Source organism: Apodemus sylvaticus, chromosome 6, assembly GCF_947179515.1.
Source record: "Apodemus sylvaticus chromosome 6, mApoSyl1.1, whole genome shotgun sequence".
Taxonomy (NCBI): Eukaryota; Metazoa; Chordata; class Mammalia; order Rodentia; family Muridae; genus Apodemus; species Apodemus sylvaticus.
In genome coordinates, this window is record NC_067477.1 from 9,550,816 (window position 1) to 9,571,721 (window position 20,906).

The following is a 20,906-nucleotide window of genomic DNA, read 5'->3' on the forward strand; positions in this document are numbered from 1 at the left end:
GTGGCCAGGAACAACTGACACTCGAGTGCCGTAGAATGCAGGTTCCTAGTCAAGGCGCTGAGCAAGCGCTCTAACAGAAGGGCTGGGTGCCTCCAAGGAGGTGTTCCTAACCCTACTGAAGAGCTACTATCTAAGGGTCCTAAATCCAGGACAGGGCAAGGCAAGGCAGGCCTTATGATCAGCTAGTCACAGCGGATGAGGGTCGTGAGCTGGAAGCCCACCACTGCAGCAGACTCTGCAGAGACCACAGGAGGAACTGAGGAGTCTGAATCATCAGGTTCTCTGGTGTGCTCTGATCACTGCTGGATTCTATAAACTCCAGCCTATGCAGGCCCAGGACAGCGGCATCTTCCCCGATGCTGTGGGTGGCTTTCAGTCTTGATGTGAACTGTGCTTAATCAGGGGTCCCAGAGTGTAACCCTTGACATTCTAAGGTCCCCAAAACCAAGATGCCGTTCATAGCAAATGACCTGCACCTGCCTGGAACAGAGAGCAAAGAATGCCCGTGGAAGCCAGCCCACATGGCTTGCTTTCAAGTTCCCAACACAGAGAATGAAGGCAAGCACTGCCTCTCAGATCATCCAGACATACACTCTGGGGCCGGAGCCGTGGCTTGTCAGTCAGGAGTCAGACAGGAGCGTATATACACTGCTCTTCCAAAGGTCTCAAGTTCCAAGTTCCAGTACCCCTGCCTGCCAGCTCACAAACACCAGCATCTTCAGGTCCAGGATATGCAACACTTCTAGTCTTATCCAGACAGGAAGTGTACACATACACACACATACTCTAAAAGCTTCATTTTCTGTCCTATTGGCTAACATGAAAAAGAGTTAACATGTGTCTTAACTCTTAAGACACATACCATGAGGAAGCCACTGACCTTTGTGTCAAAAGGCTGCAGAGACTAGGAAGGAGGAAGCCACTCTGGTAGCGGAGACCCCCTGAGGCCCTGCTCTTTTCACAGGCAGGCCCTACAGGCAGTCAAAGCACAGCTCTCTTGGGGGTTTTCCTAGCACTCACCAATGAGCCCACAAATGCCTGGGACACCGGAGCTGCTTGACTCTGAGGGACAGATGCTCAAAGCAAGGTTCTCTGACCTTTGAGACCTCTCCCACTTCTCCCGTGTGAGTTCATGTGACTGTGACAGCCCCGGCCGCTGACACTTCCCTCTGACACTTCCCCTCAGCCAGGCTGAGAAAGCAGATACTATGGCTTCAGCCCAGGAGGCTGGACACGGCTCAGGCCTGTCTATAGAGCTTTGGGGCTGGGGCTGATTGGGGAAGAAGCGGAAGAACAGCCAGCCACCAGCCGGCTCTGGCTATGAGGCTGTGCATGGCGTCAGGATGCCCGGGCGTTAGAGACAGGGCAGTGGGGCTCACACAGAAGAGAAGTCCACAAAGGGCAGCCTCCCACACACAGCTCAGAGGGAAGCACCCACACCCCGACAGCCCGTGAGTTTCGCGACTCATTCTGAGGTCCAACAGACTCCAGAAAATTAAACAGAAGCCACGGGGCAAGGGGAAGGGCATGGGAACAGTGCAGGCGGGGCCGGCACTGCGAGGGCAGCACTCTGTCCGAGCCAAGCGTATGGTGAGCTGGGGCTGAGGCACCCCAAAGATCCAAACGGCAATCTCCTCAGAGACCTGGTGCACAGAAGTGGCGCTCTCTTAGAGCCTCCAGTCCCCACTGAGCTAACAGTTAGGTGGGACATGGAATCTGACTGGGTCAGAGCCTGTGTGCTTTTTTGTTGTTGTTTTTTTGTTTTGTTTTGTTTTTGGATTTGGTTTTGTCGAGACAGGGTTTCTCTGTATAGCCCTGGCTGTCCTGGAGCTCACTCTATAGACCAGGCTGACCTCGAACTTAGAAATCCGCCTGCCTCTGCCTCCCAGAGTGCTGGGATTACAGGCGTGTGCCACCGCCGCCTGGCGCCGTGTGCTTTGTTAGGAGACAGTGGCCAGCGTCCGGAGCCAGCTGATGTCAATCTGCCCTGCACTTCCCACCAAGCCTGACAACCTGAGGTGATCTCTGCTGCCAGGTAGGATAGACTCAAGTCTTGTAGGGCGTTTCTGACCAAACCCCTACATATGAACAAACGGAACGAACGAACGAATGAATGAATGTAATGTTAACCCCCCTGGGGGAGGGGCTGGTGAGATGACTCAGTATACAAAGGTGCTTGCTGCTAAGCCTGACAGCCTGAGTCCAGTCTCCAGAGCCCACAAGCCAGGACAGATCTAGCTCTACAAACTGTCCTGACCTCCAAAGTACACTAAGGACCTCAATTCGATTCCTCAGCCTCACACTGAGGAGTGAAAACCAGATTCCAACCTTTACACGTGTGCGCGCATACACACACACACACACACACACCCACCCACCATGAATGTAGAATTCGAATGAACCAGGTGTAGTGGCTGGCTGCTATGACCTTAGCCCTTTCTAGACCAAGGAGGTAGCCAAGCTCCAGGTCAGCCTGGGCTAACAAATAAATGGACCCTGTCTCACAAACATGGGCTGGGCTGGGGAGCTGGCTCTTCCAGAACCCTGGGCTCAACAGCACTGCTCACCGCCTCTCTAACTCCAGTCACCAGAGACTGAATGCCTTCTGACTTCCATAGACACTGCACACGAGTGGTGTCCTGACATACACTCAGGTAAAATATCCACACAGGCAAAATATAAATAAAGGAGTACAGTAGGTAAGGAATGAGGCTGGGAGTGACACGTGTGGGAATGTGGTCCTAGCAAAAACAGTACAAAATCAAACTCATAACAAGCTGCCAAAGGGAAACCCGAAGTCAAGGAGCCACAGGGCTCAGCAGGCACCTCCAGGGCTTGATGCTCACGGCTGGACACCGTGTCCACTAGGAGGGAGGCTCTGCAGCTGAAGCCTCGGGTAGAGCGACAAGTACTACTTCCAGCCTCCTCCACGCTGCTGGCCTAGCCTGAACCTTACCTTCTTTCAGCAAGTCAGTGATGTCGGCCTGGTACCGGTTTCCTACACGAATTTCCCCTTTATCAGCCAGGAGGGTCTTCTGCTGTGGGTCGTAGACTAGAGAGTAGAAGAAGAAATCCTGCAAAACACCACACACAGGACAGAGGTGTCAGACAAGTGTCCTCTAGCTGCAGCCAACAAGCCAGTCCAGTTCAGAGGGTGAGGGGTGTGGCCTGCCTGCCCAGGACCCAGGCAGAAGCCCCTGCAGCAACAGAAGTGAAGTAAAGACCAGGAGAGACCTCATCAAGTTACACCTCGTCAAGGTGTTCGCATGGTGAGGAGCTTGTCAAGGCCATGGTGTACAGCCTCCTCACAAAGCCACTGTCCTTCTGTCACTGCAGCCTTTTGAAACTCAGCTCAGGAAGGCCAGGCCCAGTGGCACATACCTTTAATCTCAGCACTTGAGAATCAGAAGCAAGCAGAGCTCTATGAGTGTGGCCAGCCTGGTCTACATAGTGTGTTCCAGGACAGCCAGAGCAACATGAGAACCTGTCTCAAACCAGCACTACCCTGGGGGAAATCAACTTATGAGCACAACAAAACCCACAGGACCTAGGAATGAACTTTCCAGGCTGGAGGCAGGCAAGCCCGTGAAGAGGCACCAAGCATGGACCTATAGATGGCGCCAGGCTGCACCCTCATGGCTGACCCCACGCCCTGTGCCTGGCCAGCAGGCTGCACCCATAGCACAGCCTTTCTTAATCCTTCCATGTGCCAGGCTTTAAGCCCCAGCCCTACTCATGATCAGCATGGCATCAGTTCTGAGTACCGGTCTTCCGGCCTGAGGTCAACCTCTCCCTCCCCTCCCCTCCCCTCCCCTGGGCCCTCGATGTCCCCTGCTCCCAGGCCTGTGCCCAGCTCTTCCACAGCTCCCCCTCGGCAGCCGGTCCGTCACCTGCACACTCCACCCCACGACTTACAATTCCCCTTTCCCAGCTTCCATGCTTCTTCCTGCTACCACTCTGAAATGGCCACGGCATGGAGATGTTAGTCAGTGACTGCTACCTTTCTAGGGTCCCACCCACTCAGTGGACCGTGCTGCTGACTCAGGCCTGTCACTGTGGTCAGCCTGTTGTGTGCTGAGTTTCACCAGGAGGAAAGTCTGGGTGGCCTGGTGATGCTAGGCTTTCTCTTTTTCTTGGCTACTGTCAGAGATGCGGATGTTCTTCTTGGTGGAGTCCCTGCCTGGAGGACTGAGGGTGCACATCTCATGGCGGCTCAGATTCCTAGCCCGGCAGGATTTCAAGTAGCTCTTACCGGACCAAGATGTCTATGACTGCTCAGGCTGTGGCCCTGAAGGGGCTCACACAGCAAAAGCTGAACCACCACATCCAACTATTTCTGGGCTCTGTAAGGTAGGAGTGGGCTGCAGAGCGGCTTCTCAGTGAGCTCCACACTTAGACACACCACTGTATAAGGGTGTGAGCTGATCTTAGGACACAGTCCATCCTCGTGCCGTCAAGCTCACTGGTGCACCCCGCGGGCATGCAGTGAGTGAGGCCTGGCTAGGCCACCTGAGCGATATATCAGAGCCTCAGACCACAGGCTCATGAAGAGGTGGATGGGCCCTAGAGGCTGGGTCCCAGGCAAGAGGTAGTATGTGTGTGTGTGTGGGGGGGGGTGTATACATGCTTTTTACTTGACTTAGCATCCCTTTCAACTGCCACAGCCTCCAGGACGCTGACACGCCAGCCAGCCATCTAGCCTCAGCAGTAGAATCCTACAACATCTTATGGGACTTTGCTTCCCCTGAGAGAGACACTAGTTTCTTGGGGGTGATGTCTAATGTGCAACACTTAACTGTGTGCAAGGTGATCCTACATAAGAACTGCCTGCCCCAAATGCAGCAGTGCCCACCAAGGTCTGCAGCCACGGGGCTCACTTCGCACTGTGGACAGAGACGGCCTGTGGAAGATCCTGTTTCCCATGTAATACCCACAACACTTTTTTTGCAAGCACCCAGGAGACAAGGCAGTCCTTGTCCCTGGAGTCCTGGCTAGCGAGGCAAAAGCACTCATTGGCTCCTACCATTACTCCCCAGAGCAGAGACCTCTACACAGGGGTCGCCTTGAAGGAATGCCCCAGTGACAGGGTACTTTGGGTGAGGAAGGAGTTGCGGTGTAATGAAAAGGGCAGACACCAAGTCCAGGCCAGAAGACAGGAGGGCAGGTCTTACCTCACGCTCCAGGTAGGACTTGAGTGACTCCGTCTCATTGAGCAGGGTAACACTGCACTTGCCCCTGGAAGAGAGAGTGGGTAGGTGGAGGAGGAGCAGGCGGCCAGGCGCCAGGCGGGGCCGCGAGAACTACCTGATGTGGGTGGCAGGCAGAGACTCCAGCTGCCGAGACAGAAACAGCTCCCGATGCCGCAGCTGATGCTTGAGTTTCTCAGGCAGGTCCACCATCTCTGGGTTCTCGACCTCCTCCTCCACTTCCCCTAGAGGACAAGAGGCCCTGTCAGCCATCCCTGAAGACGGCACCTGACAGCCCTGACCCCCCAGCTAGCTCTCCCTCGTGCAGGGCACCAAGCACAGCAGGGCCACTTCCCTGCCTAGTACATCCTCTGCCCATTCCAAGGTGGCCCAGGAGCTCTGGGCAGGCCCCCACAGATGCCCTGGAACCCTGGAATGGAGGCTCAGCAATAGGACGGGAAGATGAGGACAGCGCTCAGACTGGCCTCAGGAGCAGCAGGCAGAGAGGCAGGAAAAACATGGGCACACTACATGTTCAGGACAGGAGGTTTCATCCGCCAGCCGAGGCCAGAGGGTCCACACAAAGCACAGCAGATCTCCTGCACCAGCAGGACAAGCCCTTGAAGCCTGGGCCATAACCAAGGCCGGGCTACAGGCTACATATAGGGACTTGCAGCCCTCAGCCGGCCGGCAGGGCAGGGGATGCAGGGACGGGCATGCGGGCAGCCCATCCGGGATACATCCACTTGTGCATCGCCCGCCCCAGCCCAGGGACACAGACGCGAGGACGCCCTCCTTGCAGAGGTCGGCTCTTACCTTCCTCGCCGGTGTCCGCCCCCGGTCCGGCTCTATAGCAGACTGACAGGGCTACATAACAGACAGACAGCGCCCAGATGGCAGGTTAGGGCCAGTGCCAGCGCTTGCTCCCTGCCCAGGGCCCGGACCGAGGAGACATGGGGGCCACAGGCCTCCCAATGGAGGACAAACACCACCCAGCCAAAGGCCACCTCTGTCCCCTATCTGCTCCTGTATTCAGGCTGCCCCCCCACCTGCACCCATCCCTCTTCCAATTATTGCCTGAGGGCGCCTGTGTGTGCTGCTTCTGTCTGCCACAGCCGATGGCTCATACACACTGCAGCAATCAGGAGCCAGCTCCTCCCTAAAAGGCCTCCAGACTAGATTGCCCAGACATGGGCAAGGGAACAGCAGCAGGCCAGGGAGTACACTGGCCCCTGGGAGAAGCGCAGAGTAAGCCAGTGTCGTAGCAGCACTTTAGCACCGTGGCTACTGCCACTACCCTAAATCAACAAGATACGCCTTAGCCTCGGCTAGATCCTGATGTAATAGTGTGCACTACGACTGCCCAGCGGGGTGACCCTGCTGATACCCACAGCTCCAATAAGCCTGGCAGACAGGGCTGCTCTCTGTTGCCCCCTTGTGGTGACTGCAGAGCACTACGGTACTTTGGGAAGGCTATCCCTAGCCTTAGACATCTTAGGAGGAGACCAGGAATGAAGATTTGTTTTCAGCATTGCTGGGTTCCAGAAGCCTGCAGCACCTCCACTAAGCTTTTTTCCTCCTAAACACGAGGTCTGTTCAGAGCAGCTCCTGCTCAGCAGCCAGGAGCTTTGTGCACACCTCATCTAGAGCCTAAGATATCATAATTACATGAGGCCCAGCCATCAACCACTCACAGAGGTCAGCTTTTGGGTATGTCCACTCTGTATTACACATCTAGGGAACTTAGCTATGCCCCCACTGGTAAATGGACCTGTAGGCTGTATCGATGTCAGATCTCCAGGTACAGTACCCCCACCAACCCTAACACAGGCAGTAAGGGGTTCCAGGACACCCTCATCTCTTTCGGGCCTGCAGCTGGACCAGCGTAGGCCCTGGCTCCAGCTCTCATCCTGAAGGCCGATGGGGCAACCCCAGCCCACACCCCATCTCAGGCCACCTTTAGCCACACTCTGCTAGGCTCTACCCTTGCTCTGGAGGTAGTGCACAGAGGCCAGGCCGCAGTACCTCTGTGGGCATCTGGAAGGGGTTCCTGCTATACATGCACCACGGGCTACAGTGTCAGACGTCCATCTGAGGGCAGTGCTTCAGTTGGACACCCTGCAGGTCAGCAACTGGGAGCCAAAAGGCAGGGCCCTCTCAGAGTAATAGCTCCCAGGTAATAGACCCTACTGTGCAATCGGCTGTGTGTGCCTCAGATATACAGGAAGCTGTATGTAAGCAGAGGCAGCGCCAGGGAATGGGGCACTCACTAATCATAAGGCAGGCCAAGAGGAGCCAGCCTGCAAACCCTGGCACCCTTGACTGCCTGCCTTGTTGGTTAAGGAGGCTCTCAGGAGGCCTGGCCAGAGATACCCTGAGCAGTTTTTCTATAAGCACAGTGTGAGGCCCTGGCCCTGAGAGGCCCTCCACCCTGAGGTAATATGCCTGGAATTCCTTGAGTCTTCACAGCACACCCTCTCCTCCACAGACATGGCAGCACCTTCGGGGCATCTAGACAGCAGGGAGGTACTGACCATGCACTGGTTCTTAAAGCAGCCACTGCCCTTCCAGCAGACTACCCCCTCCACTGTACTAGACACAAGATGGCCCCAACATTAATGGAGATTTAGAACCCACACCTACAGGGCTACAATTAGGTCATTATGTCAAACATTCATGGAGCAGGAGCATCGAGCATATGCTACCAGAGGCCAGAGTATCAGGGGTCAGAGGTCAAAGAGCCCAACTTTGGTATCCAAAAGCAGTCCTGAACACCGGCCCTAAGATGGGGGCTGCATTTTCATTTTGGAAATAAAATGAAAGGCTTGTAATGCTTGCTAGTGTGAGTCCCCCGGGGCTGTCTATAGGATGACAGGGACTTCACCAAAAAGCCAGCCCTCCTCTAAAGTCAGCTCCGGTCCTTCTCGCCCCTCCCTGACCCAGTCCCACAGCTAGGAAGGACAGCCAGTTCTGGACACCTGCCTCTCAAGCACTCCTGCTTAGGGTAGGTTTCTACGGTTCCCACTAGACGGGCTGCCACCACAAAGAGATGCTGGCTTCTGCAACCCTACCCCCGCCTGATGGGGACGATCAACGTGCATGTGCGTGTGTGTGTGTGTGTGTGTGCATGCCCATGTATGCATGCATGTGTGCCCATATATGCATGCATGTGTGCTATATGCCTGGGTCTTGAGCTCTTCACCAAGCTACAAAGTATTAGGGACAGTTCTCTCTGAATTCTTGATGGAAAGTTACCCTGAGTGGCCAGCTGGGGGCAACCCTGCTGCTCACCTGCTGAGACAGTGCTCGCCTGCTGAGGTAGCACCCACAGTTCTCAGGCTCAGGAAGAACCCCCAGGCGAGCAGCAGTGCATAGCACCTGGGAACGTCCCCCAGGCCAAGCAGCCAGGGCTCAGCAGTTGTCCGACATTTACATAGCCCCACTCCAGTTATGCACCCAAGCATGGAGCCACCTCAGGCCTATGGGGTCTGCCTAGTGAGATCAGACCTCCAGCAGGAGTGCCAGGCAAGTGTCTAGCAGGCAAAGTGCCCCTGCCTACCAGACTCGGGCTCGAGTTCCCCGAGTAAGACGAAAGGTCTTTATTTCTGAAAACACTGAAGGCACAGCAGGCATCTTCCAGTAACATGAAAACCATCTGTCTCGAAGGCCAAGCGGTGACCATAGCCTCTGTTCTAGGCCAGCACCTTCCTTACCCTCTGCCCCATGGGCTCGAGCCAAGAGCCAGGACACCAATGTTCTGGGCTCACCATAACTACAAGCAGAGGACACTGGCAGGAGGCACAAAGAGGGATGTTTTATGCTAGCCCATGGGTAAACAGGATCGGAAAGGGACTAGGCACTTGCACAGAGCTGTAAAGGGTCATCGGCAGAGGTCAGCTGTGCACAGGGAAAGCAAGGCAGCAGAATGGCCTGTGGCCAGCAGAATGGCCTGTGAAGCCAGACCTCAGGAGCAGGCACTGAAGGGGACAGGCACTGTCGCCCCAGGGGAAAGGTGAGACTCACTTGCATGCTTGTCAGCCAGCGCGATGAGGCTGCTGGAAATGTCCCGCCTTCTGTAGAAACACACCACTTTGGCCTCCACATTCCCGTTGGCTGTCTGTAACAGCAAGAGAGTTATCTCATCAATGTATGCTCCCAAGACGGGCTTCCAGATAGGACCTGCTCCCCCAAATAAGGCCCCAGAAACAGAAGAAAATGACAAATCTCCAGTGCCTGAGCCCAGGTGTAGGACCCCAAGGAGTCAGCCCCGTTCCTGACACATCCAAAGGCAGGGGCCCCACCAAGACAGTGGCCCTAAAGCAGTAGGGGCCCTGCTTGCTTTACCAGAAATCTTAAGGACAGCCCTGACACAGACTACAACTACCTCCTGTGACAAGCCACATGCTGGCACTAGCAAAGAATAGTATACAACTTGTCAGGGTTCACATAAATGCTAAACAATGCAAGGCACGCCTATAATCCCAGTGAGATGAGAGGCAGGAGCAGACAGATCTCTGTGTGTTCAAGACCATCCTGGTCTATAATAGTGAATTCCAGGCAAGCCATGACTACACCATGAAATCCTGTCTAAAAACTAATAATAAAAAATAATAATGTTGCAGTTATGCAAGGTTATAACCCTGACTTGTTTTCCCATCTTGAGTGGAGAATACATAAATTCAGTTCTACAGACAAAATCTGTCTTTTCGTCCGTTCTATCCACCGTTCACTCACTCACACTGGCACGGTCTGTAGACACCCAGAGCACTCATCCAACAAAACGCTATCCTTCCTGCGCTGCGCTCACACCATCCTTCTATGGCTGCTGGGATCTCCCGGGGGAGGGGGGTCCTGTGAGATCTCACCATGGTGAAGCTTCACAGGCTAAAGCATCAATACTCACAGTAAGTCCTCAATGCCAACAGCCCCCACGCAAACAGAGCCTAGTGGGTCCAACCTTCCACAGGTTCTGCCGGTACTGGGGCCAGAACTCGCTCTGCACAGCCAGATTCCATTATACATTTCCTCAACACAGTATTTTAGTATTCTTCCACATTTACACTCTTGTCTATTTCTCCTCCTGTTGCTGTGGCTAACTTAGTCGGCAGAAGCAACGTAAGGGAGAAAAGGACTCAGTCTGGCTCATGCTCCATGCTCCGGCCACTCTTGGCAGGGAGTCCTACAGCACCAAAAGCCTGAAACAGCTGCCACACAGTTGGGAAGCAGAGTGGTGCCTGTCACTACAGCTCACCTCCCGTCTCTATCTACACAGTCGGTGTGTGTGTGTGTGGGGTGGGGGCAGGATCCCAGCGAGGGCATGGTGCAGTCAGCAGGGGCAGGTCTTCTCACTTTAATTAACATAATCAGGAGAAGCCCCCACGGGTGTGCCCAGTGGCCGCCTTGCATGTGATTCTAAATTCTGTCAATACTAATCACCACCCTTCTATCTCTCTGAATGACAAGACAAGCACAAGTTGACCCTCTGTTCAGTCCTCAGGTTACGCCTGCCTCTTGGCAGGACTTGTCTTAAGTGGACATTGGGCTTTGGGGCCACGTCCGGCTTTCTGACCTGTCCCCATCTCTGTCCTTCTGTCCTACTTCCTAGCAAGATCTGTCCCCATCCTCCCTTTCTGCCACGCTCGCCAGAGAGCCTGCTCACTGAGCTCTGGCACAGCGCATGCTCGCATGCTCGCATGCTCGGTACGGTCTCCTCCCCTGGAGGCCCCGGTCCCAGCGGCTCCCCTCGCTCCATTTTCACATCTGTATCAACCTGCCTTCTCTGACATCTCATCCCGTTGCCCACAGAGAGCGTCATAAAGCTGAGTCCAGGGTGTTGTCACGGTGTCATCGATCACTGGGTGTGGGGTAAAGAGCAAGTCTGCTCAACTGTGGCATCAGCTCCCAGGAGGTGCTCCTTGTCACATTCTGGAAGCCACCAGGGGACTTGCCTGAACCGCACAGTGCCTACTCTTCTAACCTAGGGTAGGAAGGGCTCTGGCCGGTCAAGTTCCAAGCTGTGCTGAGTTTGGTCAATCGCCACGGTGGACATCGTCCTTCCTCCTCCCACATCGTCTGGGTGGGCACCGGAACTTCCTACCTGTGCCTATGTATATGCAGCTTTGGTGTTCCTTTCCTAAATTCTAAGGGTGAGGGTCTGTGTTCTGCTGGCAGCACTAGCTTGAAAATAGCTGTAACGGTTGTGCTGGAATCCAGGAGTTTCTCATCACTCGAGATACTTGTCTTGAACGTGCTGGCTGTGGCTGGCATGCAGGGGTATCAGGAAAGTCTCACAGCTTTGTTAATCTCGCACTGAAAGTTAAATCCAGAGCCCCCACACAGACTGGAGAGCCACGCTAGCCACTACAGAGGTCCAAGGCCAAGGTCAAAACCCAAGCCCAAGAGGAGCCCCGCCCTGCCACCGAGGTCTGACACTGAGACAGAAAGGCTGTCTGCAACCGGGCCTGCCAGCCTGGCCCATAATTCTCCCCATCATCTGATGTCCTCTGCACTTGGCTTTGAGGTGGGCGAGGCTTATGCAGGATTGTCAGTCAGAACGATGGAGTTGATGCTGCTACATATACTGAGCCAAGGGACGTCCGCTAACTGCTGCTCACTGCAGGGCACAGGGGACACAGGCACACAGATGTGGCCACTCACGGACAAGTTTCTGCAGCTGAAATGTGTGAACAAGACCTACTGCTGAAGCCGAGAGCTCCGCCACTCAACCTACTGCTGTCTATTGCCAACTGTGACCAGGGCCACCCGTGGGGTCCCCGTCAGGGCTCTGGTGCTAGCCAGTGAAGTAAACACGAGTGCCCACCTGTATGCCATGACAGGCCTCAGGCCTCTAGAAACTCACAACACGCGCTGACTCCCTAGGAGCACATGTCTATACACAAACACTACTTGTCCCCAGCCCAGTAGCAGATGGGCCTCAGACAGCATAGCCTGAGCTACATGGGCCCCAAGGAGCTGGTAAGGCTAACCCCTAGAATCTGGGGCCACATCTATGCTTTCATTAAGACCCATCTTCAGGGCCCAGTCAGGCTCAATAGGGCCGCTGTGGGGTAATAGCCCCCTGTACCATTTGATCCCAACAATCTGAGGTTTAAGAAAACAGCTCCTCTCACTGGTCTGCGGCACTCAAGAAGGCTATAGAAGCCTCGGGACCACCCAGTCTGGCAAAAATGAGTAGGCTTTTAGGGACACAGGTCTGGGAAATCTGTCATGTCATCTGCCTGGCACTGGAGGAAACAGCGCAGGAACACGCCTGTCTACCCCAGAGTCCTAGCAAAGTCTCCAATCATATGTTTGCTTTAGAGCCAAGAGTGGGTCAGCTACAGTCGAGGCTCACAGTAGGGAAATGGCCATGAGCTCCTAGCAATGCAGAGGAAACAAGAAGGTCCGGGCATATAGGCTATGACCCCACCCCACTCCCCAAGCACATGGAATAGAGCCAAGTTTCTGAAAACTATACATCCATCTTTCCACACTTGTAGCCTCCACCCTAGGAGCATATAGATAACCCTGGGGTTCCAGACTGCCCTTGGTCTGTGACTAGCACCTGAGTCCTGGGTGTGCACTCGGGTCCATGAGGGCACCTGTCTCAGACAGACCAGTGTGTGCTGGGAGATGAGGTAGGGAGAACAGGCATGATCTCAAGGCCACCCTGAGCTCATCGTCAAGAAGCCCAGGCTAGGGCTGGAGAATGGAGTTAAGAGCACTTCCAGAGGACGTGGGTTCAATTCCCAGCAGCCACATGCCAGTTCACAGTTATCTGTAACTCCATTCAGTTCCAGGGGTCCAGTACCCTCTTCCGGCCTCCTCAGGTACCCACATGGTGCACACATACACACGCAGACAGAACACCCATACATATAAAATAGAACACTGTTTTACAAGGACCCACTCCCAGTCTTTCCTGGAGGGACATCTAAATCCAGGCAGAAGGACCCTGAGACCACCCCAAGGGCCAGGCGCAGCATCACTGTGCTGAGCTCTTACCTTGTTAAGCTCTTCAATCCTGCGGATCAGGTATGGGTTGCTGGAGGAGTTCTCAAAGTAGACATAGTCTGCAAACAGAGAGATTTGCATGAACACACAGCACCAAGTCTCTAAGTCATTCCTACCATTTTTAAGACCCTCCACACCCAAAGGGGCTGGAGAGACGGCTCAGCGGTTAAGGGCACACTGGCTGCTCTTCCAGAGATCCTGAGTTCAATCCCCAGCAACCACATGGTAGCTCACAACTATGTGATCTGGTGCCCTCTTCTGGCATGCAGGTGTACATACAGATAGAGCACTCATATATTTAAATAAATCTTTAAAAAAAAAAAAAGACCCCCAAAGAATTGATTGGGAGCCTCAAGCAGACCCTTGCCAGACCCTGTACCACTAGAGCAACAGACAGACAGAGCTCAGAGAAGGCTACGAGGCCAGACCACAGCTGTTGAGGGGCTAGGGAAAGGCAAGATAGAGGGGCTGCCTGAGAGGGGCCTGCAGCCCACAAACATCCAATAGCGACTGCCTTTAGGAGCACAAGCCTTAGTGGGAAGGCTGTGGGGACTGACTGCAGCTTCCCTCATGAAGTCCAACTGCAAAGCTACCCTGAGGCCCTGCTCAAAGCCACAGGCACTTTCCAAGTAGCTGCTGCATGAACAGTGTGTCTACCCTTCAGGACATGCCCCCCACCTCTTCCAAAACAGAAACAGCAACTACACAGAATGCAGGACACGGCTTCGAGATCACATACACCAACAAGGCAGCCAGTCACCTCAGAATTACAAGAGTTATAGGGCCTCAGGGCCTAGAGGAGCAAAGTTGCAGGGGTGCCACCGTGACCCTACAGGGTCCCCTGGGACTATCAGGTCAGTATAAACGTGAACATTTTGGGGAAGCTACATGGTTTCAAAACTTCTCACTAGCTCTGCAGATAGACATGAACCATTTGAAAGCTGGCAGGCTCAGTCTGCACACAGATCACCCCACTACCACCAGGCTCCAGGAGCCCCAGTGCAGAGAGCATGACAGATTGATTATCCCACTGTCAGGCTGGAACTCCTCGGCAATGAAGCCCTCCTGACTGAGCCGACTAGAAGGCTCCTCCTGTGGACAGGCCCTGACAGTCAGCAGCTGCAGCTCGCGGCTCCCTCAGGCTCCCTCCTGCAGGCACAGGCCTGTCACCATATTGCTTCCTGAGCTTGTGCTAACTACCAACAAACAGGTCGACCACGTCCTCACAACTCCAACAGCTAGTGTGCAGAAGGGCGAAGGGTCCCCAAGGAAAAACAAGACCCACAGAAGCAAAGGGTGCAGGGCTGGAGGGAAGCTCTGGGCCCTCTTGGAACGCCCTGTGAAAACAACCTGATGGGGCTGGAGAGATGGCTCAGCAGTTAAGGGCACTGACTGCTCTTCAGAAGGTCCTGAGTTCAAATCCCAGCAACCACATGGTGGCTCACAACCATCTGTAATGAGATCTGATGCCCTCTTCTGGTGTGTTTGAAGACAGCTACAATATACTTAGATATATAATAAATACATAAAAAAAAACCAACCTGATGAATTTCACCAATCTGAATAATTTCTCAATAAAACTAGTTTTTAAAAAAGGTATCCACAATCTAAAATTTCATGTTTACAAATCATAGCAAATTAGTCCTAAACCCCAAGTTATTCATATTTGCCAAAAAACTGGAATAAAATCAAATGTCTTCCGACTAAGGATCAGGTAACCAGGCTGGGCACCCAGGAATTACACGAGAAGCAGGCGCTGAGACAGTGCCTCTCAGGGCAAGCAGACATCCCACAGCAGGGACTGGGCAGTGGTGTGGGAAAGGGGAGGGCACACTCAGTGGCAGCAGTGACCCAAGGACATGCCTCTTCCAAACCTCAGAGGTACCTGCCCAACAAGATGAAGTGTGCTAACTGCACGTTACACTCTAGCATGAAGAAAACAAAGAACGCAGAAAAATGAAAAACAAAGAAACTAAAAAGTGATTAAAACATTAATAAATGTCACGCTGATAACATAGAAGAAAAAAGCCACAGAAAACCACCCTCCAAGGATGACAAGAACATCCCTACAGGTCCAGTGCTTTGAGGAGGGAGGATGACAGAGGCCAGGACTCTCCATCTTGTGACAGTCACTCAACAACTCTGCTGAAACAAACCAACTGCCTAGAACACAAACCAGGAGCTAGCTCAGGAGCTGAGAGCCTCCAGCACCTGTGGAGACAGCGATGTGTGTGTCCCAACCATGGCAGCTCAGGGGTGGTAGGCTGTAAGAACCCGACTTTCACACACACACACACACACACACACACACACACACACACACACACACACACAGTGATAAGGTCTGTATGATAAAAGTACAAACAGATGGACTGGAGGGATGGCTCGGCAGTTAATGGGTTAATGTGTACTGCTCCCAAACCCACAGGGACACACAAACACCTTAACTCCAGCCCTCTTCTGGCTCTGACGCCCTCTTCTGGCCTCCACGGGTACTTGTGCTCACGCATATACCCACGGAGACACACGGTTTCGGTCCTGTAAGAGGAGTCCGTCAGCTTCAACAGAGACCAGCACATCCATCTCTGCAGATCCAGACGGTAGAACAGGCAGGCAGCTGAGGCCTGAACTGAGCAGACCACAACAAAACTTCCAAATGTTTTATTGAAATTAAAATTTAAAAAAGTGTCCAGAGGGCTCAAAGAGAAGACAAGTGGTTTGGGGGTGACAACAGCTCAGGGTCACCGCTCTACTGGAGCTCTTGACAAGGTGTCAAGCTGGGGCCTGTGCAGACACTCATTTGGACAGACGCAGTTGCTGCGGAGCTGGTCATGTGTTTCCTGTGGTCCAAAGCCAGCATTCTGCTCTCCCTGCCAACCGGGCTGTCCCCTTCCCAGGCTTTGGCAGTGGCAAACCATCCTTGGTACCAACATGGACTAAAGTCCAGGCTGAGGCTACATGGTATTGACCTGATTCCTGAGGGGCAGAGACCGAGAGTGGTCACCCATGGACATGTGACCACCGTCCAGTAACAGTCCTGGTTTCCAGGCCCATCTCCACGTGTGTCCCCAATCATCAGTACCACACACCGGCCTTGGCTAGTGTGACACATCCTTCTATTCAAGGAGCAAGTAACTGAGTTTAACAGCACCGTAGCCTCGTGAGTACTTCTAGCAAAGGACTGGTTCTGAGGGCAGTCTAGGTAATGTCTCTGGGGCTGCTGAGGTGAACTCCTAACGCAGATGCGAGCTTCTGCCAGAGAGGAAATATTTCTGTTCAGACTTCCATTTTTTTTTTTTTTTTTTTTTTTGGTTTTTTTGAATTTGGTTTTTTCGAGACAGGGTTTCTCTGTGTAGCCCTGGCTGGCCTCGAACTCAGAGATCCGCCTGCCTCTGCCTCCCAGAGTGCTGGGATTACAGGCGTGCGCCACCACCGCCTGGCTCAGACCTCCAATTTTATTTCTCCCCAGTAAGAGTAAACTTAACACAGGCTAAGCATCGCAAACAAACGCTGTGTGGCCTTGAGCAGGATTACTCGATGATGAACTAATAGTGTTTCCAAGCATGTAGCAAGAATTAAATCTAAGTCATTCATTGCTTCAATAATGGCAACTGTAAGTGGTTTGTCTTGTTTTGGGAATCTTCCATTCTGGGCCAGAAGCACTGGGCTGAGCTGCACTGGGGGTCAGTTGACAATGCCCACAGACTCTGGCCGACCGACGCCCTGCCGTCAGAGACCTGCTGCTGGTGGCGCTGGCTCGGTGAGCTGTGGCTGCCTTTCTGGGTCTTAGTATTTTTTCACTTGTCCAGTCCCCGCCCACTTCCACCCACACCGCCACACACCTTAGCAGACTGCTCTCCGGTTCGCACCTCCAGTTCTCTCCCACCTTCTCCCAGCTCACAGACTGTCTCAGCACCTCGCACCGTCTTCTGGTGCCTCAAACCAACGGGTGAGCAGCACCAGCTAAGTGCACTGCTGCGACAGTCCCTTTTGACATATCCTCATTTTCTGAGGAGGCTCCCTTGGTATGAGATGCTCTCTCTAAATTTTCTAATCATTCTGACCATTCCGCTTCAAGCTGATGATACTGCAAAGCCAACATACACTGTAGTCCTCCCACACCACGATGGAGTCCTGGTACCGGGAAGACTTCATCACCTGAGGTAATCAATGGCTGGCGGCATTACCTGTTGCCGCCTAAAAACCACAACAAAGTCCCTAATCCACACTACAGGTGTATCCACAGCACACACCTAGGCGCAAATTAGTAAGGCCACTGTGTTCACAGGACCTGCTGTGCCAAACACACACAAAACCAACAGACACTGTGATACTGTTGACAAAGGAAATACGTATTTGGTCTCCATCCTCACTTCCTGGCACATGGCACCTACAAGCCTTGGGACCTTCAGAGATGAGGGTGTCTTTTGCGTGTGCAATTATGATATGAGGTGCCTCCACAGACCCATGCACAGGAAGACCTGGTCCCCAAGTTGGCAGTGTTGGGGGCAGGGCCTGCGTGCCTTTCCTGGTTTGTGCTTTTAATGCTCCAAGCCACAGTAAATTTCCCAGTTCTGTGACATCTTACATTTCTATCCAAATGCTTTGCTGTGTCACAGGCCCAACACCAACACAACTGACAGACTGAAACCTCAGAAACTGTCAGCCAAGATAAACTATCCTCCTTATAAACTGGTGATCTCAAATTTTGACAGCAGTAAAAAGGTGACTGACACAGGACACCTGTAGACCGGAGGCTCCCTGTTGCCCAGCCCACCTCAGGACACCCATGAGATGGTTACACCAGACCCACCCCACCCTCACCCCCATTGCCAGGCACAGCGCCAACCACTGAAAGACCAGGCAAGCTCAGGGGCTGGGCCTTCCAGCTCTTTGTGTGTGTGCTGTGTCCTCTGTAGAGGGGCAGCGATCACGGCAAGTGTTGTGGGAGCCTTGATCCAAAGTGCTCAGTCAGGAGCACAGGCTAGCCCATAGAGTGTGGGCATGGTGGAGCTGAGCCCAGCCACAGGTCTGTGTGGTCTCCAGGCGGATGGCTGCTGTTGTGACAACCCCACACTGCCATGTTGGATGTCACAGCCACAGTGCTCTGTGCTGTGCCCAGGAGGACAAGCTCCCTGTTATAGCTCAGAATCAGTCACACTTTAGCTTCTGTGGCCATGATCCAATAAAACTTTATTTATGGGTAAAGCAATTTGAATTTCATATAATCTCATGTCATAAAGTATTCTTGTGATTTTTTTTCCCCTCAACCACATAAAAATGTAAACGCCATTCTTAGCTTGTGAGTCACACAAACCTAGCAGTGCAGTGTGCCAATGCAATTTGCCAGTCTCCAAGAGGCCCTGCCATCAGCCAGGGTCATTCAAATCTCACTGACTTGTTTGCTTTGTAGAAATCAACAAGCCAGGGCCAGCAACTAAGAACACTTGCAGCTAAACCTGACAACCTGACCTCGATTCCCCACACCCCCGATGGTCAAAGGAAAGAACAGGTTCCCCTAAATTGTCCACATGTGCGCTTTTGCTTTGGCACACATGCACACAACACACACACACACACACACACGCGCGCGCGCGCGCACGCTCAAACAAGCCTGTGTTTTACATAAATAAATGTAAAATACTACACATTAAAAAAATCAGCAACAGTCTGGGCAGTAGTGAAGCACATCTTTAATCCAGCACTCGGGAGGCAGAGGCAGGTAGATCTCTATGAGTCTGAGTTAGCTTGGTCTACACAGTGAGTTTCAGGACAGCGAGGGCTACACAGAGAAACCCTGTCTCAGAAAAACCAAAACCAAACCAAACCAAACAAACAAGAGGCAGGCTTAGAGACGCACGGCTTTAATCCCAGTACTCCTGAGGCAGAGGCAGGTGGATCTCTGTGCAGCTGAGGCCAGCCTGGTCTACATAGTGAATTCCAGGGCAGCCAGGGCTACACAGAGAGAAAACATAGCCCAACAAGGCAACGCTCCACTTCGACAGGGAAGCCGGGAACTAGGACAGAGGGCACTGCTCTGTAGAAGAGCGAAGCCAGAGGACTCTCACCAGCTGACTCACAACACTACAGTAAGCTCCAGGCCAAGACTCGAACTGACAACTGTAGAGCCGACCGACCAACACCAACATCCCACATGCGCCAGGGTGACCGAGGGGGAGAACTGGACACACACATACATGGAAGCACAAAGACCCTTAACCCTCACAGAGAAACTAACAAGATGGACACCAAAGCCAAACTCAAACTCTTAAGGATTATGTAATAAAAAAGATAAAGATTTTGTGATGTTGTGTTCTAAGAGATACACAAAACACACAACCTCAGACTATAAACCCACTCTGGGGCTGGGATATAGTATACTTGTCCCTTGGTTAGACTCCCACATCACAAAATAATAAATAATCACCTCACAGTTCATGACAGTAAGAACCCAATCCAATTAAAAAACCAGGTGCTGGCGCACGCCTTTAATCCAACACTTGGAAGGCAGAGGCAGGCAGATTTCTGAGTTCAAGGCCAGCCTGTTCTACAAAGTGGGTTCCAGGACAGCCTGAACTACACAGAGAAACCCTCAACAAAACTCTCAACTCTCAAAAAAAAAAAAAAAAAAAAAAAAAACAACAAACAAAACAAAAACAAGCAAACAAAAAAAAACCAGTAATGCCAGGCAATGGATGTTTATGCCTTTAATCCCAGTACTGAGGAGGCAGAGGCAGGGGAGTCAATCTCTGAATCCAAGGCCAGCCTGGTCTAACAGTGAGTTCCAGGACAATCAGGGATACATAGTCTCTATCTTAGCACACACACACACACACACACACACACACACAAAATCAAACAGCAGATCATGGCAGTCATACCTCTAATCCCACACAGCAGATGATGAAGATTGCCAGCACACAGGCAACCTGGGCTAAAGAAGACGACCCAGTGCCAGAGAACCAAACAAACAGAACACACAGCCGGGACGGGACAGCACACAAACGGCAGTGAGAACACATGAGAATACCATTCACCAGGGAGCTCAAACTGAGGCAGTAAGGGCACCCTGTACAATACACCGCAAGGCCTAGAACAAACATGGGTTCTAGGCCCCCCAACGGCTCTGCTGCCAGGCCAGCTGCCGTTCAACTCCTGAGCTCAGTGTGCAATCGTACGTCTTAATTTGGGAGAATAAGAACCTGAGTCTGTTGTGTTTCACCTTGAAAAACCTTGGAGTCCACAAGAAGTTCTTGGACTGGGGACTCGCGGTGACACACCTGGAGGGGAGCACTACTCAGCAAGAGAAAGCCAATCCAGAGGTGTGGAAAGCAGCCATCTAAAGGATGGCTCCCTCTGTGTGACAGACACTCCGGGGTAGAGTATAGGAGTAGTTAAGAGAAGGGAGACCTCCCAGCAAAGAAGACTCAGAAGTGCATAGAATTATGTGACTGTTCTAACTATCTGTAGCGACATTTGTCAACAAGCACAGATCTAACCGGGTATGGTGCATGCCTGCAGTCCTAGCACTTAGGAGGCTAAGGCAAGAGGACCATATAAATTCACGCGTTCCAGGGCAGCTGGTCTGGCTGGTGGGTGGGCATCAGAACCCACACCCCTACTGTCACCACAGTCACTGACCAAGCATTGACTCTACTCCCAGCCAAAAGCCAAGGTCCTCATCCCCTTCCCCTCCCTCCCAACACA

The 20,906-nt window shown here is 52.8% G+C and overlaps 1 protein-coding gene across 7 annotated transcripts in view; it reads right to left on the reverse strand.

The window, feature by feature from the left end:
- Positions 1-20,906, reverse strand: part of Mta1 (metastasis associated 1) — a 37,831-nt gene that overhangs the window by 10,876 nt on the left and 6,049 nt on the right. For 4 of the 7 annotated variants that reach the window (XM_052184876.1, XM_052184873.1, XM_052184872.1 and 1 more), the window contains exons 2-7: positions 13,191-13,258; positions 9,210-9,303; positions 6,003-6,053; positions 5,305-5,431; positions 5,172-5,235; positions 2,957-3,074 (exon numbers count right to left, since the gene is read on the reverse strand). In XM_052184876.1, coding sequence (XP_052040836.1) covers positions 2,957-3,074; positions 5,172-5,235; positions 5,305-5,431; positions 6,003-6,053; positions 9,210-9,303; positions 13,191-13,258 — 522 coding nt within the window. The remainder of the gene's footprint in view (positions 1-2,956; positions 3,075-5,171; positions 5,236-5,304; positions 5,432-6,002; positions 6,054-9,209; positions 9,304-13,190; positions 13,259-20,906) is intronic. The other 3 variants (XM_052184878.1, XM_052184877.1, XM_052184874.1) reach the window with 1 other exon arrangement.